This window comes from Pithys albifrons, chromosome 30, assembly GCF_047495875.1.
Source record: "Pithys albifrons albifrons isolate INPA30051 chromosome 30, PitAlb_v1, whole genome shotgun sequence".
Classification (NCBI taxonomy): domain Eukaryota; kingdom Metazoa; phylum Chordata; class Aves; order Passeriformes; family Thamnophilidae; genus Pithys; species Pithys albifrons.
The window spans coordinates 458,460-479,127 of record NC_092487.1 but is presented as its reverse complement, the minus strand read 5'-3'; the positions used below and the strand labels follow the sequence as shown (position 1 = coordinate 479,127).

General features: G+C 49.8%; 4 protein-coding genes across 4 annotated transcripts; 1 reads left to right on the top strand and 3 right to left on the bottom strand.

Moving 5' to 3' along the window:
* The first annotated feature begins 4,754 nt into the window (after positions 1-4,754).
* On the top strand, positions 4,755-5,090 carry LOC139683854 (feather beta keratin-like). Its single transcript, XM_071579352.1, has one exon. It carries the CDS (start codon positions 4,755-4,757, stop codon positions 5,088-5,090), a length of 336 nt encoding a protein of 111 aa, XP_071435453.1.
* A 2,150-nt stretch (positions 5,091-7,240) lies between these two features.
* Positions 7,241-9,381, bottom strand: LOC139683853 (PE-PGRS family protein PE_PGRS47-like). Its single transcript, XM_071579350.1, has 3 exons — positions 8,916-9,381; positions 7,712-8,024; positions 7,241-7,262 (listed from the first exon to the last, which is right to left on the bottom strand). The coding sequence occupies exons 1-3, from the start codon at positions 9,379-9,381 to the stop codon at positions 7,241-7,243; spliced, it is 801 nt and encodes a 266-aa protein (XP_071435451.1).
* A 5,356-nt stretch (positions 9,382-14,737) lies between these two features.
* LOC139683872 (scale keratin-like) lies at positions 14,738-15,106 on the bottom strand. Its single transcript, XM_071579377.1, has one exon. The coding sequence runs from the start codon at positions 15,104-15,106 to the stop codon at positions 14,738-14,740; it is 369 nt and encodes a 122-aa protein (XP_071435478.1).
* A 5,173-nt stretch (positions 15,107-20,279) lies between these two features.
* Positions 20,280-20,648, bottom strand: LOC139683908 (scale keratin-like). Its single transcript, XM_071579428.1, has one exon. The coding sequence runs from the start codon at positions 20,646-20,648 to the stop codon at positions 20,280-20,282; it is 369 nt and encodes a 122-aa protein (XP_071435529.1).
* Between the last annotated feature and the right edge of the window lie 20 nt (positions 20,649-20,668).

The following is a 20,668-nucleotide window of genomic DNA, read 5'->3' as shown; positions in this document are numbered from 1 at the left end:
AAGTCCTTCTCCATCTGGATTGATCCAGGGGGTTGTCCCAAGTCCTTCTCCATCTGGATTGATCCAGGGGGTTGTCCCAAGTCCTTCTCCATCTGGATTGATCCAGGGGGTTGTCCCAAGTCCTTCTCCATCTGGATTGATCCAGGGGGTTGTCCCAAGTCCATCTCCATCTGCTCATCCTCAGCAGAGCCCCCCCTGCCCTCCTGCCCACCTGAGGACCAGCCCAGGAGATGTTTGTTGAACATTTTGATACCACAGGGATGTGTCTGTGCAGAAGAGCATTGGGACAAATCTCCAGGACAGGAGAACTTCAATCCATGTCCTTGATGGGGATCATCACACCAAAGGACAACGAGTGACTCCTGACTGGGATTGGGTTTTTTTAACTTGGTTGCAAACACTGATTTATTTGTCTAAGAGGGAAAGAGTGGAGTCTGTGGATAAATCAGTGACTTTAATTAGTAATCTCAGCCCCCAATTTGCAACCTGGTCATGTTCAAAGAGTGTCCCACACCTGCCCATTTGCTGCTCCTTCACCATTTGCATGTCTGATGGCAAATGGTTTGTGAGCTCTGGAGACTTTTGTTCTTCTTGGCGTTTATTTCCCAGGAGAAGCTCCGGGAGACACTCCCAGCTCAGGATCGGGATTTGCATGTCTGTGCCTGGAGTTTTAAACATGAGGAGAGCTCTGGAATGTTGATCCCTGCCCTCCAGTCTGCTCGGGCATTGTCTGCAATGGCTTTTTAATCTGGAAATTGCCTTTGAAAAGGAAATGGGATTGTTGTTTTCCTGCCGTGCCATTGGAGACATGCAAAGTGAAAGCGCCAGAAATTCGCTTTCAAAGGGGGGGAAAAGGAGATTCTAAACCCCTGTAAGGAACTGCTATTAATTTGGGGAAGAGTTTTGCATAATTGTGCAATGCCCAGTAGGGGAAAGGAATAATTTAAGGGCAAATATAAAACTGTTTGGTGCCTTTGATGACCCCCAAGTTGAGTTTGTGCAAGATTTGGAGTGACTCTGACCAGCCTAAAAATTCACATCCGACCTGGACTTGCTGATCCTTGGGGGTCCCTTCCAACTCAGAAGAGTCTTCTGTGATTCTGTGATTGTTTTCCTGGGGTTTGATGACAGAAAAAAAACCCCCCACAGGTGAAGGACTTGAACCCTCAGTTCCCAAATTGAAGGGCTGTGTCTCAGATTCCTCCATGGAGGTGAAATAGTTTAATATTAAATGATCAGATGCTGTTGAGACTCTTTCATTCTGTCTCCTGAGTCAAGAAAGTTAAATCCTTTCCAACAAATTATCTGTTTCCCAGGACTTTTGGGAAGTCTAATCAGCTCCAACTGCTTTCTGTGGGTTTTATATCCTGTATTTTTGTGTGTTATTGGCTCATGGAGAGGGATTTGCCAAACCCACAGCCCAATTTGGAGGCAGAAAATAAGGAATTTTTTGGCCTTTCCACAATGAGATGTGACAAAAACTTCTGCTCTCCATGAAGAGGGAAAGGAGGTTTCACAAGGAACTTCACACCCACCTTTCCTGATGGGTTCATTCCTCTGTGCCATCAGCCCTTGGGATGCAAAATCAGTCCCTCAGTAGCTGAGATGAATCAGTTCATCCGACCAGGAATTAACTCAAGAGCTGGAAGATAAAAGAGTGGAATGCAAACATTCCAGGGAGGAAATGAAAGCCAGGCAGGAAACACAAACAAGTGAGGAAAAAGGAAATCACCCTCCAGGAGCATTTTGCATATGAGAAATCTTTAGTAATTGGCTGGTAAATAACACAAATTATGTCTCAGATCCTCAGGCTCTCTGGGCCAGAGAATAAAAGGCAGCAGGGCCAGAGCAGCTCCATCCACTTCTGCTTTATCCTCCTTGGTGGAAAGGGTAAGTCTGGATTTATTTCCTATTTTTTCAAGTCCTGCTTTGTTGCTTTGGTTGTATTTTATTTTTTTTCACTCTCTTGTCTGTAGCAGTTTAAGGTTTGTGCTCTGTAATAATTTGGGGGGGGGGAGGACCCTCAAGGGGCTTTTTCTCTGTGAAGGAGGAAGTTTCTGGGTTTGGAATTTGGGGATTTCAGCCTCGTTTTTCATTTGTGTCACCAAATAATTCCATTCCCAAAAGGTTCAAATCTCTGCCTGTGAATTGTTCAGCGATTGGAGGAGGATTTGGGGAGTCTGGGCAGAGATTTTGGCTCTCAGAAGAGGATCCCAGAATATCTGGGGTTGGAGGGGACCTCTGGAGATCTCCCAGTCCAACCTCCTGCCAAGGGAATGTCACCTGGAGCAGGTGACATGGGGACATCTCCAGGTGGGACACTCCTTGGGCAGGAAGGTCTGAACATCTCCAGAGCCCCCTCAGAGCTTCTCCTACAGGCAGATAGGAAGGTCTGAACATCTCCAGAGCTTCTCCTACAGGCAGATAGGAAGGTCTGAACATCTCCAGAGCTTCTCCTACAGGCAGATAGGAAGGTCTGAACATCTCCAGAGCTTCTTCTACAGGCAGATAGGAAGGTCTGAACATCTCCAGAGCTTCTCCTACAGGCAGATAGGAAGGTCTGAACATCTCCAGATCTTCTCCCACAGGCAGATAGGAAGGTCTGAACATCTCCAGAGCTTCTCCTACAGGCAGATAGGAAGGTCTGAACATCTCCAGAGCTCCCTCTCAGAGCTTCTCCTACAGGCAGATAAACGGGCTCAGATTTTCCAAATATTGGAAGGAAATCCCTCCTTGTACAAGAAATAATCCTCCTTTCCCAAGCACTTTGAGATCAGAATGATCTGAATTAACTCCTGAAATGCTCTCAGTGCTTTGGCACTGGATCTTCACTGAGGCACCACTGGAGGAAACATCAACAGTACAACTTCTGTTTTATTTTCTTACCAAATGATTTTGGGCTCTGCTGAATTTCATTCCCACTTTGTCCCTTCCAGACACAGCCTGGAAATTGTTTTCTCTCAGAGACTGATGCAAGAGGAGATAAACATAAAGAAAAGGGGGCTGAGAAAGGGGGAATTAGGCAGAACATTTGTCCTTGTGGTGTTTAAGACACAGCTCAGCAGAGGGGAGGACAATCACTCCTTTTCATGGGTCAGTGGCACCATCACCAGGTTAAGGAATCCCAGAAGGGTTTGGGTTGGGAGGATATTAAAGATCAACCCATTCCATCTCCAGCCATGGGCAGGGACACCTTCCACTATCCCAGGTTGCTCCAACCTGTCCTTGGGCACTTCCAGGGATGGGGAATCCATGGAATAACCTGTGCCAGGGCCTGCCCACCCTCACAGGGCAATTTATGCTCCTCACTTTTACTTGCTGAAGAAATGTTAATTTTTCTTTCTTTTTTGGGGCAGTTTTCCCTCCCCTTTTCTGACAGATCATAACCCTTGTCCCCACTTCTCCACCCAGGGCTGGAGGATCCTGGATGGTCATAGTGGGAAATAAGACCCTGAGATCAGCTCAGTTGGTTAAAACCTAGTTCTAATAATGCCAAGGTCATGGATTCAATCCCCTCTTGGGTCATCGACTTAAGAGTTGGACTTGATCCTTGTGGGTCCTTCCAACTCAGAATAGTCTGTGATTCTGTGAAATGAGCCATCAAAAGCTGCTCAGAGGGGGCACAGGTTTCCCTCCCCTTTTCTGACAGATCATAACCCTTGTCCCCACTTCTCCACCCAGGGCTGGAGGACTCTGGATGGTCCTGGTGGGAAATGACCCATCAAAGGCTGCTCAGAGGAGGCAGAGCTGCCCCTTGAGCTGTTCTCTGTAGTGCAGAGCACTTTGGTCTTCATTGAAGTCTCTTTCCAAGCTAACACATCATTCCATTCTCCTCACAGTGCCTTAAGCTCAGCAGCTTAATTACATGCCACTAATTAAACTTCTTCCTTGTCATAGAATCACAGAATCATGGAATGGATTGGGTTGGAAAAGACCTCCGAGATCATCGAGTCCAACCCTTGGGCCAACTCCAGTCCCTTTACCAGATCATGGCACTCAGTGCCACGGCCAAGCTCAGCTGAAAAACCTCCAGGGATGGGGAATCCACCCCCTCTCTGGGCAGCCCATTCCAATCCCTGAGCACTCTCTCTGCAAAGAATTTCCTTCTGATCTCCAACTTCAATTTCCCCTGGCAGAGCTTGAGCCCATCGTGCCCCCTTGTCCTATTGCTGAGTGCCTGGGAGAAGAGACCAACCCCCACCTGGCCAGAACTTCCCTTCAGGCAGTTCCAGACAGTGCTGAGGTCACCTCTGAGCCTCCTCTTCTCCAGGCTGAACACCCCCAGCTCCCTCAGCCTCTCCCCACAGCACTTGTGCTTCATGTATCCTCTTCTCCCAGGCACTCAGCAATACGACAAGGGGGCACGATGGGCTCAAGCTCTGCCAGGGGAAATTGAAGTTGGAGAACAGAAGGAAATTCTTTGCAGAGAGAGTGCTCAGGGATTGGAATGGGCTGCCCAGAGAGGGGGTGGATTCCCCATCCCTGGAGGTTTTTCAGCTGAGCTTGGCCGTGGCACTGAGTGCCATGATCTGGTAAAGGGACTGGAGTTGGACCAAGGGTTGGACTTGATGATCTGGGAGGTCTTTTCCAACCCAATCCATTCTATGATTCTATGATTCTATAATTCTATGGTTCTATGATTCATATTCTCACAGTGCCTTAAGCTCAGCAGCTTAATTACATGCCACTAATTACAACTTCTTCCTTGTATTTGCTTCCTACCCTGTTCTCCAGACCGAGTTACCCCTCCAGCCATGTCCTGCTATGACCTGTGCCCACCCACCACCTCCTGTGGCCCAACCCCTCTGGCCAACAGCTGCAACGAGCCCTGTGTCAGGCAGTGCCAGGACTCCACCTACGTCATCCAACCTTCCCCCGTGGTGGTGACCCTGCCCGGCCCCATCCTCAGCTCCTTCCCCCAGAACACCACGGTGGGTTCCTCGGCCTCTGCTGCTGTGGGAGATGCCCTGAGTGCTGGGGGAGTGCCCATCAACTCTGGCAGCTCCTCAGGGCTGGGCAGCCTCAGCTATTCGGGGCTGGGGGGTCTCTATGGGAGGTCCAACCGTCGGTACAACCGTTGTGGTCCATGAGGAGACCTCGAGGAGCAACCACGAAGGAACCCCCTGGAGATGAGAAGCACGACCTGGATGTAGGACTGAGCTCATGACCAAGGGCTTGCTGCCCACCCTCAGCTTTTCCCTGAGCTAATGGGGCTGCAGGGGCTTGGCATTGCTGATTGGGCACCTCTCTGTGTTACCAGCGAGGTGGCAAATGGAATTTGGATGGTTGCACTGCCTTGAAATTGATAATTAATTTTATCCCTTACTGCTTTCTTGTGCTGTATAATTTTTTTTTTAATGCCACTCTTTGCTCATTAAAAATATGGTGCATCATAATTTGTGTCCTGAGGTGTTTTTTTCTCTCTCTCTTCCTCTTTGGAACTTTCTGTGGGAGAAATTTTCCTGTGTATAAATTTTCAGTGCCAGGCAGAGCTGCATTTAATTCATACCACGTTAATTAATAAGGAGTTAAATATAAACCATGACCAATTCAATCCCCTGTGTGGGTCATTGACTTAAGAGTTGGACTTGATGATCCTTGTGGGTCCCTCCCAATATTTTCTCTTTGTCACATTTCTTGAAGTACAACATGAAATAATTCCTGTCCAACAGTCAATGGGGAGTAGAAGTGGGAAAACTAAACCTGTCTTAAAATATATTTATTCTATATAATTTAATATCTAATTTCATCTCCTTGGGGCTCAGAAAATCCCAACAATTCAGTGTTATTTTCATAGTCATGTTTTAGATTATGAGGAATATTTTGACATTAATAAAAAAAAGAGCAGGAAATGCAGGATAAGGGAATGGTTTGAGTGGGAAGACCTTAAAGATCATCATTCTTCAACCCACCCACCATGGGCACAGACACCTCCCACTATCCCAGGTGGCTCCAACCTGGCCTTGGGCACTTCCAGGGATGGGGAATCCATGGAATAACCTGTGCCAGGGCCTGCCCACGCTCACAGGGAGGAATTCCTTCCATCTATCCTGCCGGTTTGAAGCCATTTCCCCTTGTCCTGTCACTCCAGGCCCTTGGAAATTGTCTCTCCTCATGTTTCTTGTAGCTCTTTCATGCCCTGCAAGGTCACAATGAGCTCACCCCGAAGCTTCTTCTCTCCAGGCTGAACAAACCCAGGAAGAGCATTTAAAAACAAACAAATGAAATAAAAAACTGATGTATTACATTCCTTTGTTGCCTTCCTAATTTAGAAATGCTGCAATGAAGTGGGAATTGCTTGCTAAACTCTGTGGTGATTTAGGGGCCTTTGGGGTGTCACCAGAAACCCTCAGTGCAATAACAAATTACCCCAACCTTGGCGAAGGCAATGCCCCTAATTAGCTAAACAAACACTCCTTAACCTGATGTTGTTCAATAGTCCAATTAAACTCCCATCCCAAATTTAAGGAGGGATAGAGAAGGGAAGATTCTTTCACAAACAGCACATGGAGGAGTTTTGCTCCTGGAGGAAAATCAGGGACAAAGGAAAACCAGACAGGCTTTGATGCAACACCAGAGGAGTTTAATGGGAGTGAGAAGAGCAGCAGCCAAGTCCAGAAAATCAAGGGGCATGTGGGGTATGTGGGTCCTGTGCTCTGGGACCAGTGCCCTGCTCAGGACTCAGGGCACAGCCGAGGGCATGGAGGGGTGCAGGGGACAGTGAGGGTCAGTCTGGAACCAGGGCAGAGTCAAGGGCATGGAGGGGTGCAGGGGACACCAAACGTCAGTCTGTGACCAGGGCACAGCCGAGGGCATGGAGGGGTGCAGGGGACACCGAGGGTCAGGCTGGGACCAGGGCACAGCCGAGGGCATGGAGGGGTGCAGGGAACCCTGAGGGTCAGTCTGGGACCAGGGCACAGCCGAGGGCATGGAGGGGTGCAGGGGACAGTGAGGGTCAGTCTGGGACCAGGGCACAGCCGAGGGCATGGAGGGGTGCAGGGGACACCAAAGGTCAGTCTGTGACCAGGGCAGAGTCGAGGGCATGGAGGGGTGCAGGGGACAGTGAGGGTCAGTCTGGGACCAGGGCACAGCTGAGGGCATGGAGGGGTGCAGGGGACACCAAGGGTCAGTCTGGGAACAGGGCACAGCCAAGGGCATGGAGGGGTGCAGGGGACACCGAGGGTCAGCCTGGGAACAGGGCACAGCTGAGGGCATGGAGGGGTGCAGGGGACACCGAGGGTCAGTCTGGGACCAGGGCACAGCTGAGGGCATGGAGGGGTGCAGGGGACAGTGAGGGTCAGTCTGGGACCAGGGCACAGCCGAGGGCATGGAGGGCTGCAGGGGACAGTGAGGGTCAGTCTGGGACCAGGGCACAGCCGAGGGCATGGAGGGGTGCAGGGGACACCGAGGGTCAGTCTGGGACCAGGGCACAGCCGAGGGCATGGAGGGGTGCAGGGGACACCGAGGGTCAGGCTGGGACCAGGGCACAGCTGGCACAGGGCACTGAAGGGCACACACAGGTGCCTGCTGTGTCCGTGCCAGGACAGCTGCCCCTCGCTGCCAGTGCCCATGGCTCCTGCTCCATGTCCTCCATCCCGGCCTTTGCTTCAGGGCTGTCGCTGCTCCTGGGCACCATCCAGGGGGGCTTTAGAAAGACCCGCAGCTCCCACGGCGGGACCTGCCCCATGTCTGGGTGCCAAGGAAGGGATACCCAGTGCCCCAGGAGAAGCCACAGCTGGAGGAGCTCCTGCGGTTGCCAAGGCCTCCATAACCCAGGGAGCCCCCATAGCCCAGGGAGCCCCCATAGCCCCCATAGCCTGGGGAGCCTCTATAGCCCCCATAGCCCAGGGAGCCTCCATAGCCCCCATAGCCCAGGGAGCCCCCATAGCCCCCATAGCCCCCATAGCCTCTATAGCCCCCATAACCCAGGGAGCCCCCATAGCCCCCATAGCCTCTATAGCCCCCATAACCCAGGGAGCCCCCATAGCCCCCATAGCCCAGGGAGCCCCCATAGCCCCCATAGCCTCTATAGCCCCCATAGCCCAGGGAGCCCCCATAGCCCCCATAGCCCAGGGAGCCTCCATAGCCCCCATAGCCCAGGGAGCCCCCATAGCCCCCATAGCCCAGGGAGCCCCCATAGCCCCCATAGCCTCTATAGCCCCCATAGCCCAGGGAGCCCCCATAGCCCCCATAGCCCAGGGAGCCTCCATAGCCCCCATAGCCCAGGGAGCCCCCATAGCCCCCATAGTCACAGGTGCCCTCAGAACCCCTATAGCTCCCAGAGCCCCCATAACCCCCACAGCCCAGTGAGCCTCCAGAGCCTCTATAGCTCCCAGAGCCCCCATAGCCCAGGGAACCCCCATAGCACCCATAGCCACAGGAGCCCCTATAGCTCCCAGAGCCCCCAGAGCCCCCATAGCCTCCATAGCCCAGGGAGTCCCCAAAGCCTCTATAGCTCCCAGAGCCCCCAGAGCCCAGTGAGCCCCCACAGCTTCCTAAGCCAAAGGAACCCCCAGAGCCCTGGGAACCCCCATATCCCCTGTAGCCCCCATAGTCCCCACAACTTCCATAGCCCCGGGAACCTCCATATCCCCCATAACCCCCATAACCCAGGGATCCCTCATAGCCCCCATAGCCAAGGGAGTGCCCATAACGCCCAGAGCCCAGAGAGCCCCCATTGCCCCCATAACCCAGAGAGCCCCCATAACCCCCATAGCCCTGGGAGCCCCCATAACCCCCTGAGCTCAGGGATCTCCCATAACTCCCATAGCCCCTATAGCCCCCATAACCCCCATAGCCCCGATAGCCCCCATAGCCCCCATAGCCCTGGGAGCCCCCATAACCTCCTGAGCTCAGGGATCTCCCATAACTCCCATAGCCCCGATAGCCCCCATAGCCCTGGGAGCCCCCATAACCCCCATAACCCAGAGACCCCCCATAGCCCCCATAGCCCCCATAGCCCCGGGAGTCCCCATAACCCCCATAACCCAGAGAGCCCCCATAACTCCCCAAACCAAAGGATCTCCCATAACCTTGGGAGCCTCCATAGCCTCCCAAGTCAAAGTTGCCCCCATAACCCTGAGACCCCCCAGACCCAGAGGGGCCCCCTAAGCCCAGGGAGCCCCCAGAACCCCCCAGCCCAAAGGAGCCCCTCGAGCCCTGGCAGCTGCCGGAGCTGAAGAAACTCCCCTGCCAGGCTGGGGCTGTCGAGCCCACCAGGCTCTGCTGAGGGCAGGAGCTGAGGATGGGGCCGGGCAGTGTCAGCACGGCGGGCGGGGGCACGATCACGGCGCTCGACTCGGGGCACTGCCACACACACGGCGTGTTGGAGCTCTCGGCCCAGGGCTGCGGGCACCTCACCCCACTCGGGCTGCAGGGCATCATCCTTCAGGGCTGGGCTCTGCAGGGCACAGCACGGCACCACTCAGAGACACAGAACGTCACCTCCCTCTGCACTCCTGGCCTTTCCCACGGACCTTGGCACACTCTGCAGTTCAGCAGCTTCCAAATTAGCTGCTCTTAAATGCCATGCCAGGCTCTGTTGGCTCCCAGCAGCCCTCAGAGGTCGTGCATATCCAGTGCCAGGTGTGGTCACCCCACAGCTGATGGCACTACTCTTGCTTGGAGCAGCACAAAGTGATTTTCATCTATTTTAAATCTATAAATTTATCAAGAGCAGCTGGAATGGGCTGAAATTGGGCAAGTTATGAAGGGTCACATTGAACCAACTATCTCTATAGTTTCCTGTTTCTTCCAAGTACCACTGAACTTCCAAACCAGGATATTGACCCTTGTTGGAGAAATAGTCCCAGTGGGAGGTAAATGCTGGGATCACTCAGGTGGTTTTGAATTTTATAGTAATGAATTGGAACTCAAATGTGCTAAAACGAGACATCCTTCTGTGCTGGGAGCCTGCAAAGCACAGCAGGTTTTAAGCTAAATTGGCTGAGAGGATTGCCAAGAGTCTTAATTATTAAGATATTTAGCATTGGCTCTGCATCTGAAATGTCAGAGAGTAACAGGGAAACAGGTAAATTCTCAGAAATAAATCTCATTTCTGCATCAACTCAACCTTTCATCTTTCTCTCATCATGATCACCCTTCCAAACAGGAATTCAGTGCTGGATAAATTAGAGAGACTGGTTTATCTGTAGCAGCTTCTGGCAAAGATCCACTCACCAGTGGAAGGAGCAGTGAAGAAGAAGCCAAGAGGAAGAGGAGAAAAGGCTCATTATGTATTAATTAAGATGTTATGAGGATGAGGGAAACCACTTACCTCGTTCACTGCAGAGGTGGGAACCAGAGAGGTGGATGGAAGGGCTGAGGGTGAGCTCAGCTTTTATACCCTTCTCAAAGCCTCTCTCCTAATTTGTTACAAAACAAACATGACAGTGGGTGCTGGAGTTTTGTCACCTCAGCATTGTCCCTCCCAAAAGCTGGTGTGGGTATGACATAATTGCTGATGGCAATCAGGTTCCTGGGATTGCCATTTGAGGGGATTTGGGGATGTTGCAGAGAAAGGTTTTCCATCCAACCATCAACTGGAGCCAGTCCTGGGTCGTGGCAGCCCCATTTCCATGTTCAAGGTGGTCCTTACATGGTGTGGCACCTTTTTGGTCAAGGTTGTCCAACAAGAATTAGAATTTTGGCTCTGAGAGGACAAAAATTCACGTTTTAAGTGACCAGGGATCTGTAAAAGCTGCCCCCAAAGAGGCAAAAACTGGTACAGCCAAACTGTTGACAAAGTCTCTGCCTAAAACTAATACCAACCATTTCAAAATTTCATTTGAAATGTCTGTTTTTAAAAGTTCAATTAGAAACACATTTAAAAAGAATCTTAATTTCCCCCCCCCCCAAAGTACTGACCACTTCAGAAAAATTAATCAAATAATACTAAAAATTATGTATATTTTATCGAGCTGAGTCTGTGACATCACAGAGTTGTTTGCAATTGTGTTGTTTCTGATTTTATATTGCAAAAGTTTGGCAATAAATTGCCTCCAAATTGTCCAATTGTTGTGCCTTTGAAGCGTCATCAGGAATTGCTGATAATAATGAAGATAATGATTTAATTTGCCTCACAAATACTCATTAAGACCCACTGCTTGCAATTTCTCTTATTATCCTATTAAATGAAGAAGGACAGGAGTTCTGAGTATTGATCCCCTGAGTTAGGAGCTCCCTGGTTATGAAACACCCTCATTTCAAATATTCCAACCGGTGTCACTCCTCTTGAGTCCTTAATTGATTAATGATTTCAGCATTTGCAATGATTTGATTTGCATTCATGATATCAAGTTCTTTATTTTATTAACTATTAATGTGTTTGGGGAGTCTATGACATGTCCATGCTCTGGACTGTGGAGAGCAACTTCTTCTCCCTTTATCAGCCAATATTTTAATGAAATACCTTAAATTTTAGGAGAGAATTAAGAGCCCCATTACAAATTATTTTAATTTTCAGGCTTAACTTTCCATGTTCTGGAAAACAAGGGGGCTCAAACTGATGTCCTAAAATCCCTCCCCTGTAAATGACTTTCTTTTATCCAATGAGAACTTGGTTCACATATCTCTATAAAATGATGTTTTCACCCAAGATTTGGGTGCTGATGTTTGTGTGTTTGAACACATCAAATATGAAATTTCAGGGGGTTTTTTGGGAAGCTTCTTGTTGTTCCAAGAGGATCTTTGAGGTGTCTCTGCCTTATTGACATTCCAAACCAGCAGTGAATGTAACAATTTATGACAATCCACCTTGTGATTCACGGGTGGTATTGGAGCTTGAAACCCACCATGGTTCTAAACCAGTTGGAGACAACCCCCCTTCTTTCTGCCTTCTTCTTTTAGTGAAATTTCTAAGCATTTTTCAGAATTAATGACTTTAAACCCACCATTCTTCTGTTGCCAATTCCTGTGAAAATGGACACTCAAAATCAGTTTAATGGAGAAAGATCTACAGGGGACCTTTATTAGAAGCTCTCAAGGTGCACACCAGAAGGTCTGGGAAAACCATGACCAGGAATGTCACAACTTTAGAACCTCTCCAGTAATTTCTATATGAGAGATCAATGACCACCCATGACCTTCATTTCCCTCTCTGTCCCACCCATGGGGGTCCTCAGACCTGCCCCTTGGAGATCTCCCAGGACCTCCAGACCTTCTCTCCATGTGTTTTGTCTTCTTGCTGTCTCCAGGTGGCTCCTCACAACCACCACGGCCTTGGCAGGGCATGAGGAAGGTCACAATTTGTGGGAAAGAACTTCAGGAACTGACTTTGGGATGGGAACAACCTGGAAGAATCTATGGAATTCTATGATTCTAAACATCTACAAAAATATACTAAATCCTTTGGCATCACTTCCATGCCAGGTAAATTTAATTGCTCTGAACTCACCTGCCCTAAAAGGACAGCAGGTGCCCCAAAGCCCCTGACAGGTTTTATTATCTCATCACTCAGCACATCAAGGCCCACAAGTTGGTCCTGGAATTGGCTCACACTTCTCTGGGAGGGTGGGGAGTGGCAGTGCCAAGCCAGCAGAATTAAATCCCTCCATGTGAGGGTTGTTTTGTGGGGCTTGAGGCACTTTGGAAGCACTTTGGGAAGGGTATAAAAGCTGCCACTACTCCAAGCTTCTCTATCAACATCTCCTTGGTTATTTTCCTTGGTGAACAAGGTGAGTCCAGTTTGGCACAACCTCTACCCTTCTCTGCCCTTCTTTTTTCCATCTGTGGATTGGAAGGTTGGAGGACTGTGGGTCTCAGAAGGTGTTATTCTTAGAACAAAATAAGAATTTTTACTATGTCATGTTCAATAACCATTTCCAAGGATGGTTTCCAAGGAGAAACTATCTCCTTTCCAAGGAGATTTCATTGCCATTCAGGATTATAAAATTTAAAAAATATCCACCTGGTATTTACCACCTTGTGGGAATACTTCTCCAATAAGGGTCAATATCTTAATATCTGAATAATTAAGAATCCTGGCTCTCCTCTCAGCCAATTTAGCTTAAAACCTGCTGTGCTTTGAAGGCTCCCAGCACAGAGGGATGTCTCACTACAACACATCTGAGGTCTTGGGCAATGCCCAGGAGCAGTGACAGCCCTGAAACAAAGGCCAGGCTGGAGGACATGGAGCAGGAGCCATGGGGACTGGCAGCGAGGGGCAGCTGTCCTGGCATGGGCACAGCAGGCACCTGTGTGTGCCCTTCAGTGCCCTGTGCCAGCTGTGCCCTGGTCCCAGACTGACCCTCAGTGTCCCCTGCACCCCTCCATGCCCTCAGCTGTGCCCTGTTCCCAGACTGACCCTTGGTGTCCCCTGCACCCCTCCATGCCCTCAGCTGTGCCCTGGTCCCAGCCTGACCCTCAATGTCCCCTGCACCCCTCCATGCCCTCAGCTGTGCCCTGGTTCCAGACTGACCCTCGGTGTCCCCTGCACCCCTCCATGCCCTCAGCTGTGCCCTGGTCCCAGCCTGACCCTCGGTGTCCCCTGCACCCCTCCATGCCCTCAGCTGTGCCCTGGTCCCAGACTGACCCTCACTGTCCCCTGCACACCTCCATGCCCTCGGCTGTGCCCTGGTCCCAGACTGACCCTCGGTGTCCCCTGCACCCCTCCATGCCCTCAGCTGTGCCCTGGTCCCAGACTGACCCTCACTGTCCCCTGCACCCCTCCATGCCCTCAGCTGTGCCCTGTTCCCAGACTGACCCTTGGTGTCCCCTGCACCCCTCCATGCCCTTGGCTGTGCCCTGGTCCCAGACTGACCCTCACTGTCCCCTGCACCCCTCCATGCCCTCAGCTGTGCCCTGTTCCCAGACTGACCCTTGGTGTCCCCTGCACCCCTCCATGCCCTCGGCTGTGCCCTGGTCCCAGACTGACCCTCAGTGTCCCCTGCACCCCTCCATGCCCTCGGCTGTGCCCTGAGTCCTGAGCAGGGCACTGGTTCCAGAGCACAGGACCCACATGCCCAATGTTCCCTTGATTTTCTGGACTTGGCTGCTGCTCTTCTCACTCCCATAAGACTCCATCAAAGTCTCTCTGGTTTTCCTTTGTCCCTGATTTTCCTCCAGGAGGAATATTCACTTTATGCATGGAAGAAGTGCCTGAATTCCCTCAGTATCCTGACCCCCAGGTCATTTTAATTTGAGAGAAGGAAGAACAGAGATGTGACTTGGACACAGGAAAACTTCATTGTGCACAGAGAGGCAGGAGAGACTGTCAGAGAGATGGTGGGCAAGACCCAGACAGGTTGGTCTTCATGTGTTGAAGGAGCCCAAGGGATGTTCTCCAGGGATGGGTTTGTGGAGTGTGGGCAGCGCTGGCAGTGGGGTGTGGGCTGGGGGCACAGCAGAGCAGGGATGGCCTGGCCATGGTTGAGTGGAGGGCAAGGATCCTTCTCTGCAGGTGCTGCACACAAACCTCCTGCCAGCACTTACACCCCTCAGTGTTACCTGAGCATCCCAGGAACAGCATTTACCTTCCCACATTTGGAAATCCTTCAGCCATGAGGGTTTCCTGGTCTGGAAGAAGTGGGGCAGGAGACACAAATTGGATGCAGGAAAACTTTATTGTGCCCAGAGAGGCAGGAGAGACAGTTGAACAGATGGTGGGCAAGACCCACACAGGCTGCTTGTCATGAGATGGAGCAGCCCAAGGGATCTGCTCCAGGGAAGGGCTTGTGGAGTGTGGGCAGCGCTGGCAGTGGGGTGTGGGCTGGGGGCAGTGGCTGGGGCTGGGCTGGGTCTAGCAGGGCCCACAGGTGTTCCAGAGCTTCCTGGAGGAGCGGGGCAGGACACAAGGGCTGCAGGCGGGAGCAGCGCAGGCTGTGCCAAAGGTGCAGAGGCCCCCCGAGGCCTGGGTGGCCGCAGCAGAGGGGTAGAGGCCCCCCAGCCCCAGGTTGCCCCCAAAGGCGGGGGCTCCGGCCGAGCCCACCACGGCTTGCTGGGGGAAGGAGCTGAGGATGGGGCCGGGGAAGGTGACGACGACGGGGGGCGGCTGGATGAAGGCCGTGGAGTCGGGGCACTGGCGGGCACACAGCTCGTTGCAGCTCTCGGCGATGGGCTGGGGCACAGCCACGCTGCTCTTCGGGGGGCACAGATCGGAGCACGACATCTTGGCGTGGAGAGAGGAGGCTGAAAGAGAAATCCCCAAATTTCAAAGTCTTGGTGTCAGTGAAATCTCTGTTTGTGCCTTCCAGTGCTGTAAGTTTTGTTTTATCAACCAACTTGGTGAGCACCAGCTGAGCAACCGGATCCAAAATATCTGCCCCTGGAAAGAACTTCTCCAAGATCACCAGACCCCACAAACTGATCTTTTTTTTCACTTCCTGCAAGTGAACACCCTGAAGAACAACATCAAAACCTTAGTCCCATCTCAGACTCCTCCAAAGTGGTGAAACAACTCCACGTAAATATGGCTTTGCTTGAAATAAGAGGTTTTGTTACTCCCTTAATGCCACTCAACCCAGTGCAAAATGGTCTCAAGTCTTGCCTTGAAGTCTATAAAATATTAAAATAATTCTCTGAAATAACAATGTCTCAATTTAAGCTCATAATTGACTTAGAAAAGTTAAATTTCTCAGAGCTTCTGCACTGAAATTGACTTAGAAAAGTTAAATTTCTCAGAGTTCCTGCACTGAAATTGACTTAGAAAAGTTAAATTTCTCAGAGCTTCTGCACTGAAATTGACTTAGAAAAGTTAAATTCCTCAGAGTTCCTGCACTGACACCCAGACTCCCAAATTTTACCTTTACCCCTCCTTCACTAAGAGTAAATACAGACAGAAATGATTTAATGTTGCTCTAAATCTCAGCATTCCTACAGGAATCTTCTACAAATACCCTGATACAATTTCTGACGAATTAAATAGAAAATAATGAAAAAAAATTCATACTCACTGAGCTCAGCAAAGCGAATAAGCTGCAAGAAGTGTGTGGATAAACTCAGGAACTGGAGCTTATATAGAGTGTCCAGGGGTTGGAATCTTGCCTGGTGTTGGGGGTTCTGCCCAACAGAAATTGTTGAACAACTTTGAGTCATGAAAGTTTGATTTTGCCAAAGTTCTCCTGTCGTGTGATGCTGGTGTTACATCACTGTGATTTCTTTAATCTTGGCCCCTAATTGGTTCACACAATTCCTGGGGTCATTAATTTCAGTGACCTCACTGGAATTACCACGTGCATTAAGCTGACTCCACATGTTGCTTCTTCCTTTACAGCCTTGTCATGAGCTTGTCTGCTCAGAGGTTTTGTAAGACTCATGTTTGGCTGACATGTACATTTTGCCTTAACAGCTCTTTAAATTAATCTGATAAATTAATTAGAAGCAGAAAACAGCTTAGTCCAGAGCTACCCAGGAATAAATCTTTTCCACCTCTAATTTAAACAGGCCTTGATGAGCTGAGATGGGTTTGGAGTGGTCATGAATCTCTGCTGAGGTCACACAGGACATGTGGCAACTCCTCAACAGTTGAGAGGAACAGGCTTTGGAATGGCAGCCCAATCCTACATAAAAATCACTTTGTTTAACTAAAAGAGTCTAAGTGGGAAATAAAATCCAGCCTTAAAGGTGGTTCTGAATGTTCCAGAAATACAACAAATCCCAAGATCCACCAAAACAGGCCCCAATTTTGAGGAAAAATCAAAGCAGCAGATAAAGATTTCTCGTGGGTGTTACTTCTTATCAAGAATGTTCTGGGCCTTGTGGAGAAAAATACTTTGTGCTGATTTCACAAACATTCATTACCTGCTGTTCAAGCCAGGTAATGGTTGTGTTAAATGAGTGATTTAGACATTTAATTGTTACACAATCCCAGTTGCTTTAATGTGCAGGAATCAAGGTGGTGCACGCCATTGCTTTAATTAAATCCTAATTTGTGCCATTGGAAGTCATGGGTTGATGTTAATGTGGCTCTTCTTTTCTTTCATTACAAAAAAAATCCTTTCAACATTCTCAGCTGAATCCTCTTTGAGTTTAAGGCACCACATTTCCCATATTTGTCATTATTTCAAACTGCACTTTGCAGAAAAAGAATTCTACCTAAATCTGGGATCATTTACCCTTTTTCTTGTGTTTTTCACAGGCCCTTCAGTATCTTTTATTCCAACTCTGAGGTTTTTACCCATATCCAATGAATTTTACAGACCCTTCACCTTGTCATTCCTGAGAAGATCCCCCAGAGCTCAAATATCTGCTCCTAATTCCTGCAGTGCCTTCACTGATTATTTGTTGTGATGCAACTTCACCTCAATATTTTCTTTTTCTCTTCAGCTGAAGAGAAAACAAAAAATGGTGTCCTGTATTTGGTGCAGGGGAAGAAAAAAGCCCCACCCTCCAGGAACACAAAGTGAAGATTCCTCTCTGAATTTCCCATCTTGGGGGTGACATCTCCATTTAACCACAAAGTCCTGGAGTCACAGCAAGTTGTGCCTTATCCCCATGGCAGGACACAAAACTTCTCCACATCCAAGTCCTCTCTTTGCCCTGGGCTGGTGCCCAGGTGGGCAGCAGGGCAGGGGGGGCTCTGCCCCTCTGCCCCCTCAGGTCAGACCCCACCTGCAGAGCTGCCTCCAGCCCCGGGGGCCCAGCACAGGAAGGACCTGGAGCTGCTGGAGCAGCTCCACAGGAGGTGACCAGAGGGCTGGAGCAGCTCCACAGGAGGTGACCAGAGAGCTGGAGCAGCTCCACAGGAGGTGACCAGAGGGCTGGAGCAGCTCCACAGGAGGTGACCAGAGGGCTGGAGCAGCTCCACAGGAGGTGACCAGAGGGCTGGAGCAGCTCCACAGGAGGTGACCAGAGGGCTGGAGCAGCTCCACAGGAGGTGACCAGAGGGCTGGAGCAGCTCTGCTGTGGGGAAGGGCTGGGACACTTGGGATTGTCCAGCCTGGAGAGGAGAAGCTTTGAGGGGACCCAACTGTGGCCTTGCAGGACCTGAAAGGGCTCCAGGAAACCTGGGGAGAGACAATTCCCAAGGGCCTGGAGTGACAGGACAAGGGGATGGGTTCACATGGACAGAGTAGAGGTTTAGATGGAATACTTGGATACTGGGAAGGAATTGTTCCCTGTGAGGGTGGGCAGGCCCTGGCACAGGTTATTCCATGGACTCCCCATTCCTGGAAGTGCCCAAGGCCAGGTTGGAGCAACCTGGAATAGTGGGAGGTGTCCCTGCCCATGTAAAGGGGTGGAATGGGATGATCTTTAAGGTCCTTTCCAATCCAAACCATTCCAGGATTCCATGACTTAAAGCTGATGAAAACACAGAGTTGGGATTGTCCAGCCTGGAGAGGAGAAGCTTTGGGGGGACCCAACTGTGGCTTTGCAGGTCCTGAAGGGGCTCCAGGAAACATGGGGAGAGACAATTCCCAAGGGCCTGGAGTGACAGGAAAAGGGAGAATGGCTCCAAAATGACATATTGGAAATGGGAAAGGAATTGTTCCCTGTAAGGGTGGGCAGACCCTGACAGAGGTTATTCCATGGATTCCCCATCCCTGGAGGTGCCCAAGGCCAGGTTGGAGCCACCTGAGACAGTGGGAGGTGTCCTTGTCCAAGGACTTGGTGATCTTAGGAGTCTCCTTCCACCCAAACCATTCCAGGATGGTTTAGATGGGACTGTGGGATAAATCCTTCCCTGGGAGGGTGGGCAGGGCCTGGCACAGTTTATTCCATGGCTGCCCCATCCCTGGGAGTGCCCAAGGCCAGGCTGGAGCAACCTGGAACAGTGGGAGGTGTCCCTGCCCATGGCAGGAGGTGAAATGAGTTGATTTTAAGGTCCCTTCCAACCCAAACCATTCCACAATTTCCTCTCTCTGCTTTGCAGCATCACTTTGTATTAAACCCACTTTGATTTAAGTGCTTTCCAAACTACAAAATGTACTTTGGAGGTTCTGGAATCTCTAATTCCACATTTTTCTCAAACCTCTGAAGAACAAGGGCTACCAAAGCCCTTCAGAAACACCAAGGAAGGATTTCTGCCTCCTGTCTTGTGGCTTTAATGGCACTTGCATGTGCCAGTGGTGAGTAACAGCACCAGTCTGGGCAGGGAGAAGGTGCCAGACCTCAGTGGCCTCATCAGATGGTTTGGAGCCACTGGGTCTGCCCACTCTGGCCCTGCCCTGCTTTGACTTTCCCTTCTGTGGCATCCAGGGCACTTTGTCCCTTTCCCAGGGTGCTTTCACCTGCTCTACCAGGTTTTTTCAAGTTATTCCCTGAAGCTTTTAGCAAAAAAAAAGAGTGGAGATGAAAATTTGGATGTGAGACAGGAGATGAAAAGAGTTGAAAGGTGATATTTTTAATATTTGTTGTAATTTTTTTGTTTTAAGTGAGGGACAGGAGAACTACTCTGGGTTTGAGAGCAAGTGGTGTCTTAAAATCCCACCAAATATTAAATAAGTGTAAAAAAATGGGGAGAATTTGGAAAATATTTGCATAGAAGGTGCAAAACCCCAAAGGTTTTCTATCAGAATAGTAGCAACATAATCAGAGGAAAATTAATGTTTAAATAAACTGATAATCATGTGATAATAAAGATCAACTAAGTGGAACTGTCAAGAAAAGACAAAGAAACACAAGAAAAAAAGACAAGGAAAAGAAATTTGGGAATATTGTGAAGGAAAGAATTTTTGGAAGATAAACTTGCAGAAAAGGAAATAAAAAAATGGTTGGAAATTGCTGTCTAAGGTCTGAAAATCTATTGCTCTTTCTATGAAAAATATAATTATTGATACAAATGAAAAACTCAGCTGTAGAAAATATATAAAAAGAAAGGAAATAATGAAAACACTGCAAGGAAACAGAAAATGATGATGGGAGAGAAGGAGAAAATAATCTCTGTTATGAAAAGGAGAGAAAGAGTGAATATAAAATAATATTTGGAATCAAAAGAGATGAAACAACAACAAAAAATTAATGCATAAAAGATTTATTGGGGGGAAAACTGGATTTAATTACAAAGGTAAGCAGAAGGAATCAAAGGAAAAAAAAACAATTGAAAAAATGAAGGTAAAATGTTATACTAATGCAGATGCAAAGATGACAATTCCAGAAGAGCCAAATGAATGCAAATATATGACAGGAGATTTGTATAAATGACAAAAAACATATAATGAGACAAGAGAATAAAATTGAAAACAAGAAAAAAGTTAAAACAGAGAACACGAATGAGTAAATCCCAAAATATTTACAGAGGAAAAACAGAAAGTTTAAAGAAAAGATTTATGGTTAAAACGTTTGGGATGTACAGCTTTGATCTTCCTCCATTCCGGGCAGAATAAAAGGCTCCAGGGGTTGGTCTAGCAGGGCCCACAGGTGTTCCAGAGCTTCCTGGAGGAGCGGGGCAGGACACAAGGGCTGCAGGCGGGAGCAGCGCAGGCTGTGCCAAAGGTGCAGAGGCCCCCCGAGGCCTGGGTGGCCGGAGCAGAGGGGTAGAGGCCCCCCAGCCCCAGGTTGCCCCCAAAGGCGGGGGCTCCGGCCGAGCCCACCACGGCTTGCTGGGGGAAGGAGCTGAGGATGGGGCCGGGGAAGGTGACGACGACGGGGGGCGGCTGGATGAAGGCCGTGGAGTCGGGGCACTGGCGGGCACACAGCTCGTTGCAGCTCTCGGCGATGGGCTGGGGCACAGCCACGCTGCTCTTCGGGGGGCACAGATCGGAGCACGACATCTTGGCGTGGAGAGGAGGCT

Coding starts and splice junctions, on each gene's coding strand:
- LOC139683872 (XM_071579377.1), bottom strand. CDS start 15,106: ATGTCGTGCTCCGATCTGTGCCCCCCGAAGAGCAGCGTGGCTGTGCCC.
- LOC139683908 (XM_071579428.1), bottom strand. CDS start 20,648: ATGTCGTGCTCCGATCTGTGCCCCCCGAAGAGCAGCGTGGCTGTGCCC.
- LOC139683854 (XM_071579352.1), top strand. CDS start 4,755: ATGTCCTGCTATGACCTGTGCCCACCCACCACCTCCTGTGGCCCAACC.
- LOC139683853 (XM_071579350.1), bottom strand. CDS start 9,381: ATGCCCTGCAGCCCGAGTGGGGTGAGGTGCCCGCAGCCCTGGGCCGAG. Junction 8,025..8,915: donor GGGGTCTCTGGGTTATGGGG/GTTATGGGGGCT, acceptor GGGGCTATAGAG/GCTATGGGGGCTATGGGGGC. Junction 7,263..7,711: donor GGCTTCTCCTGGGGCACTGG/GTATCCCTTCCT, acceptor CCATGCCCTCAG/CTGTGCCCTGGTCCCAGACT.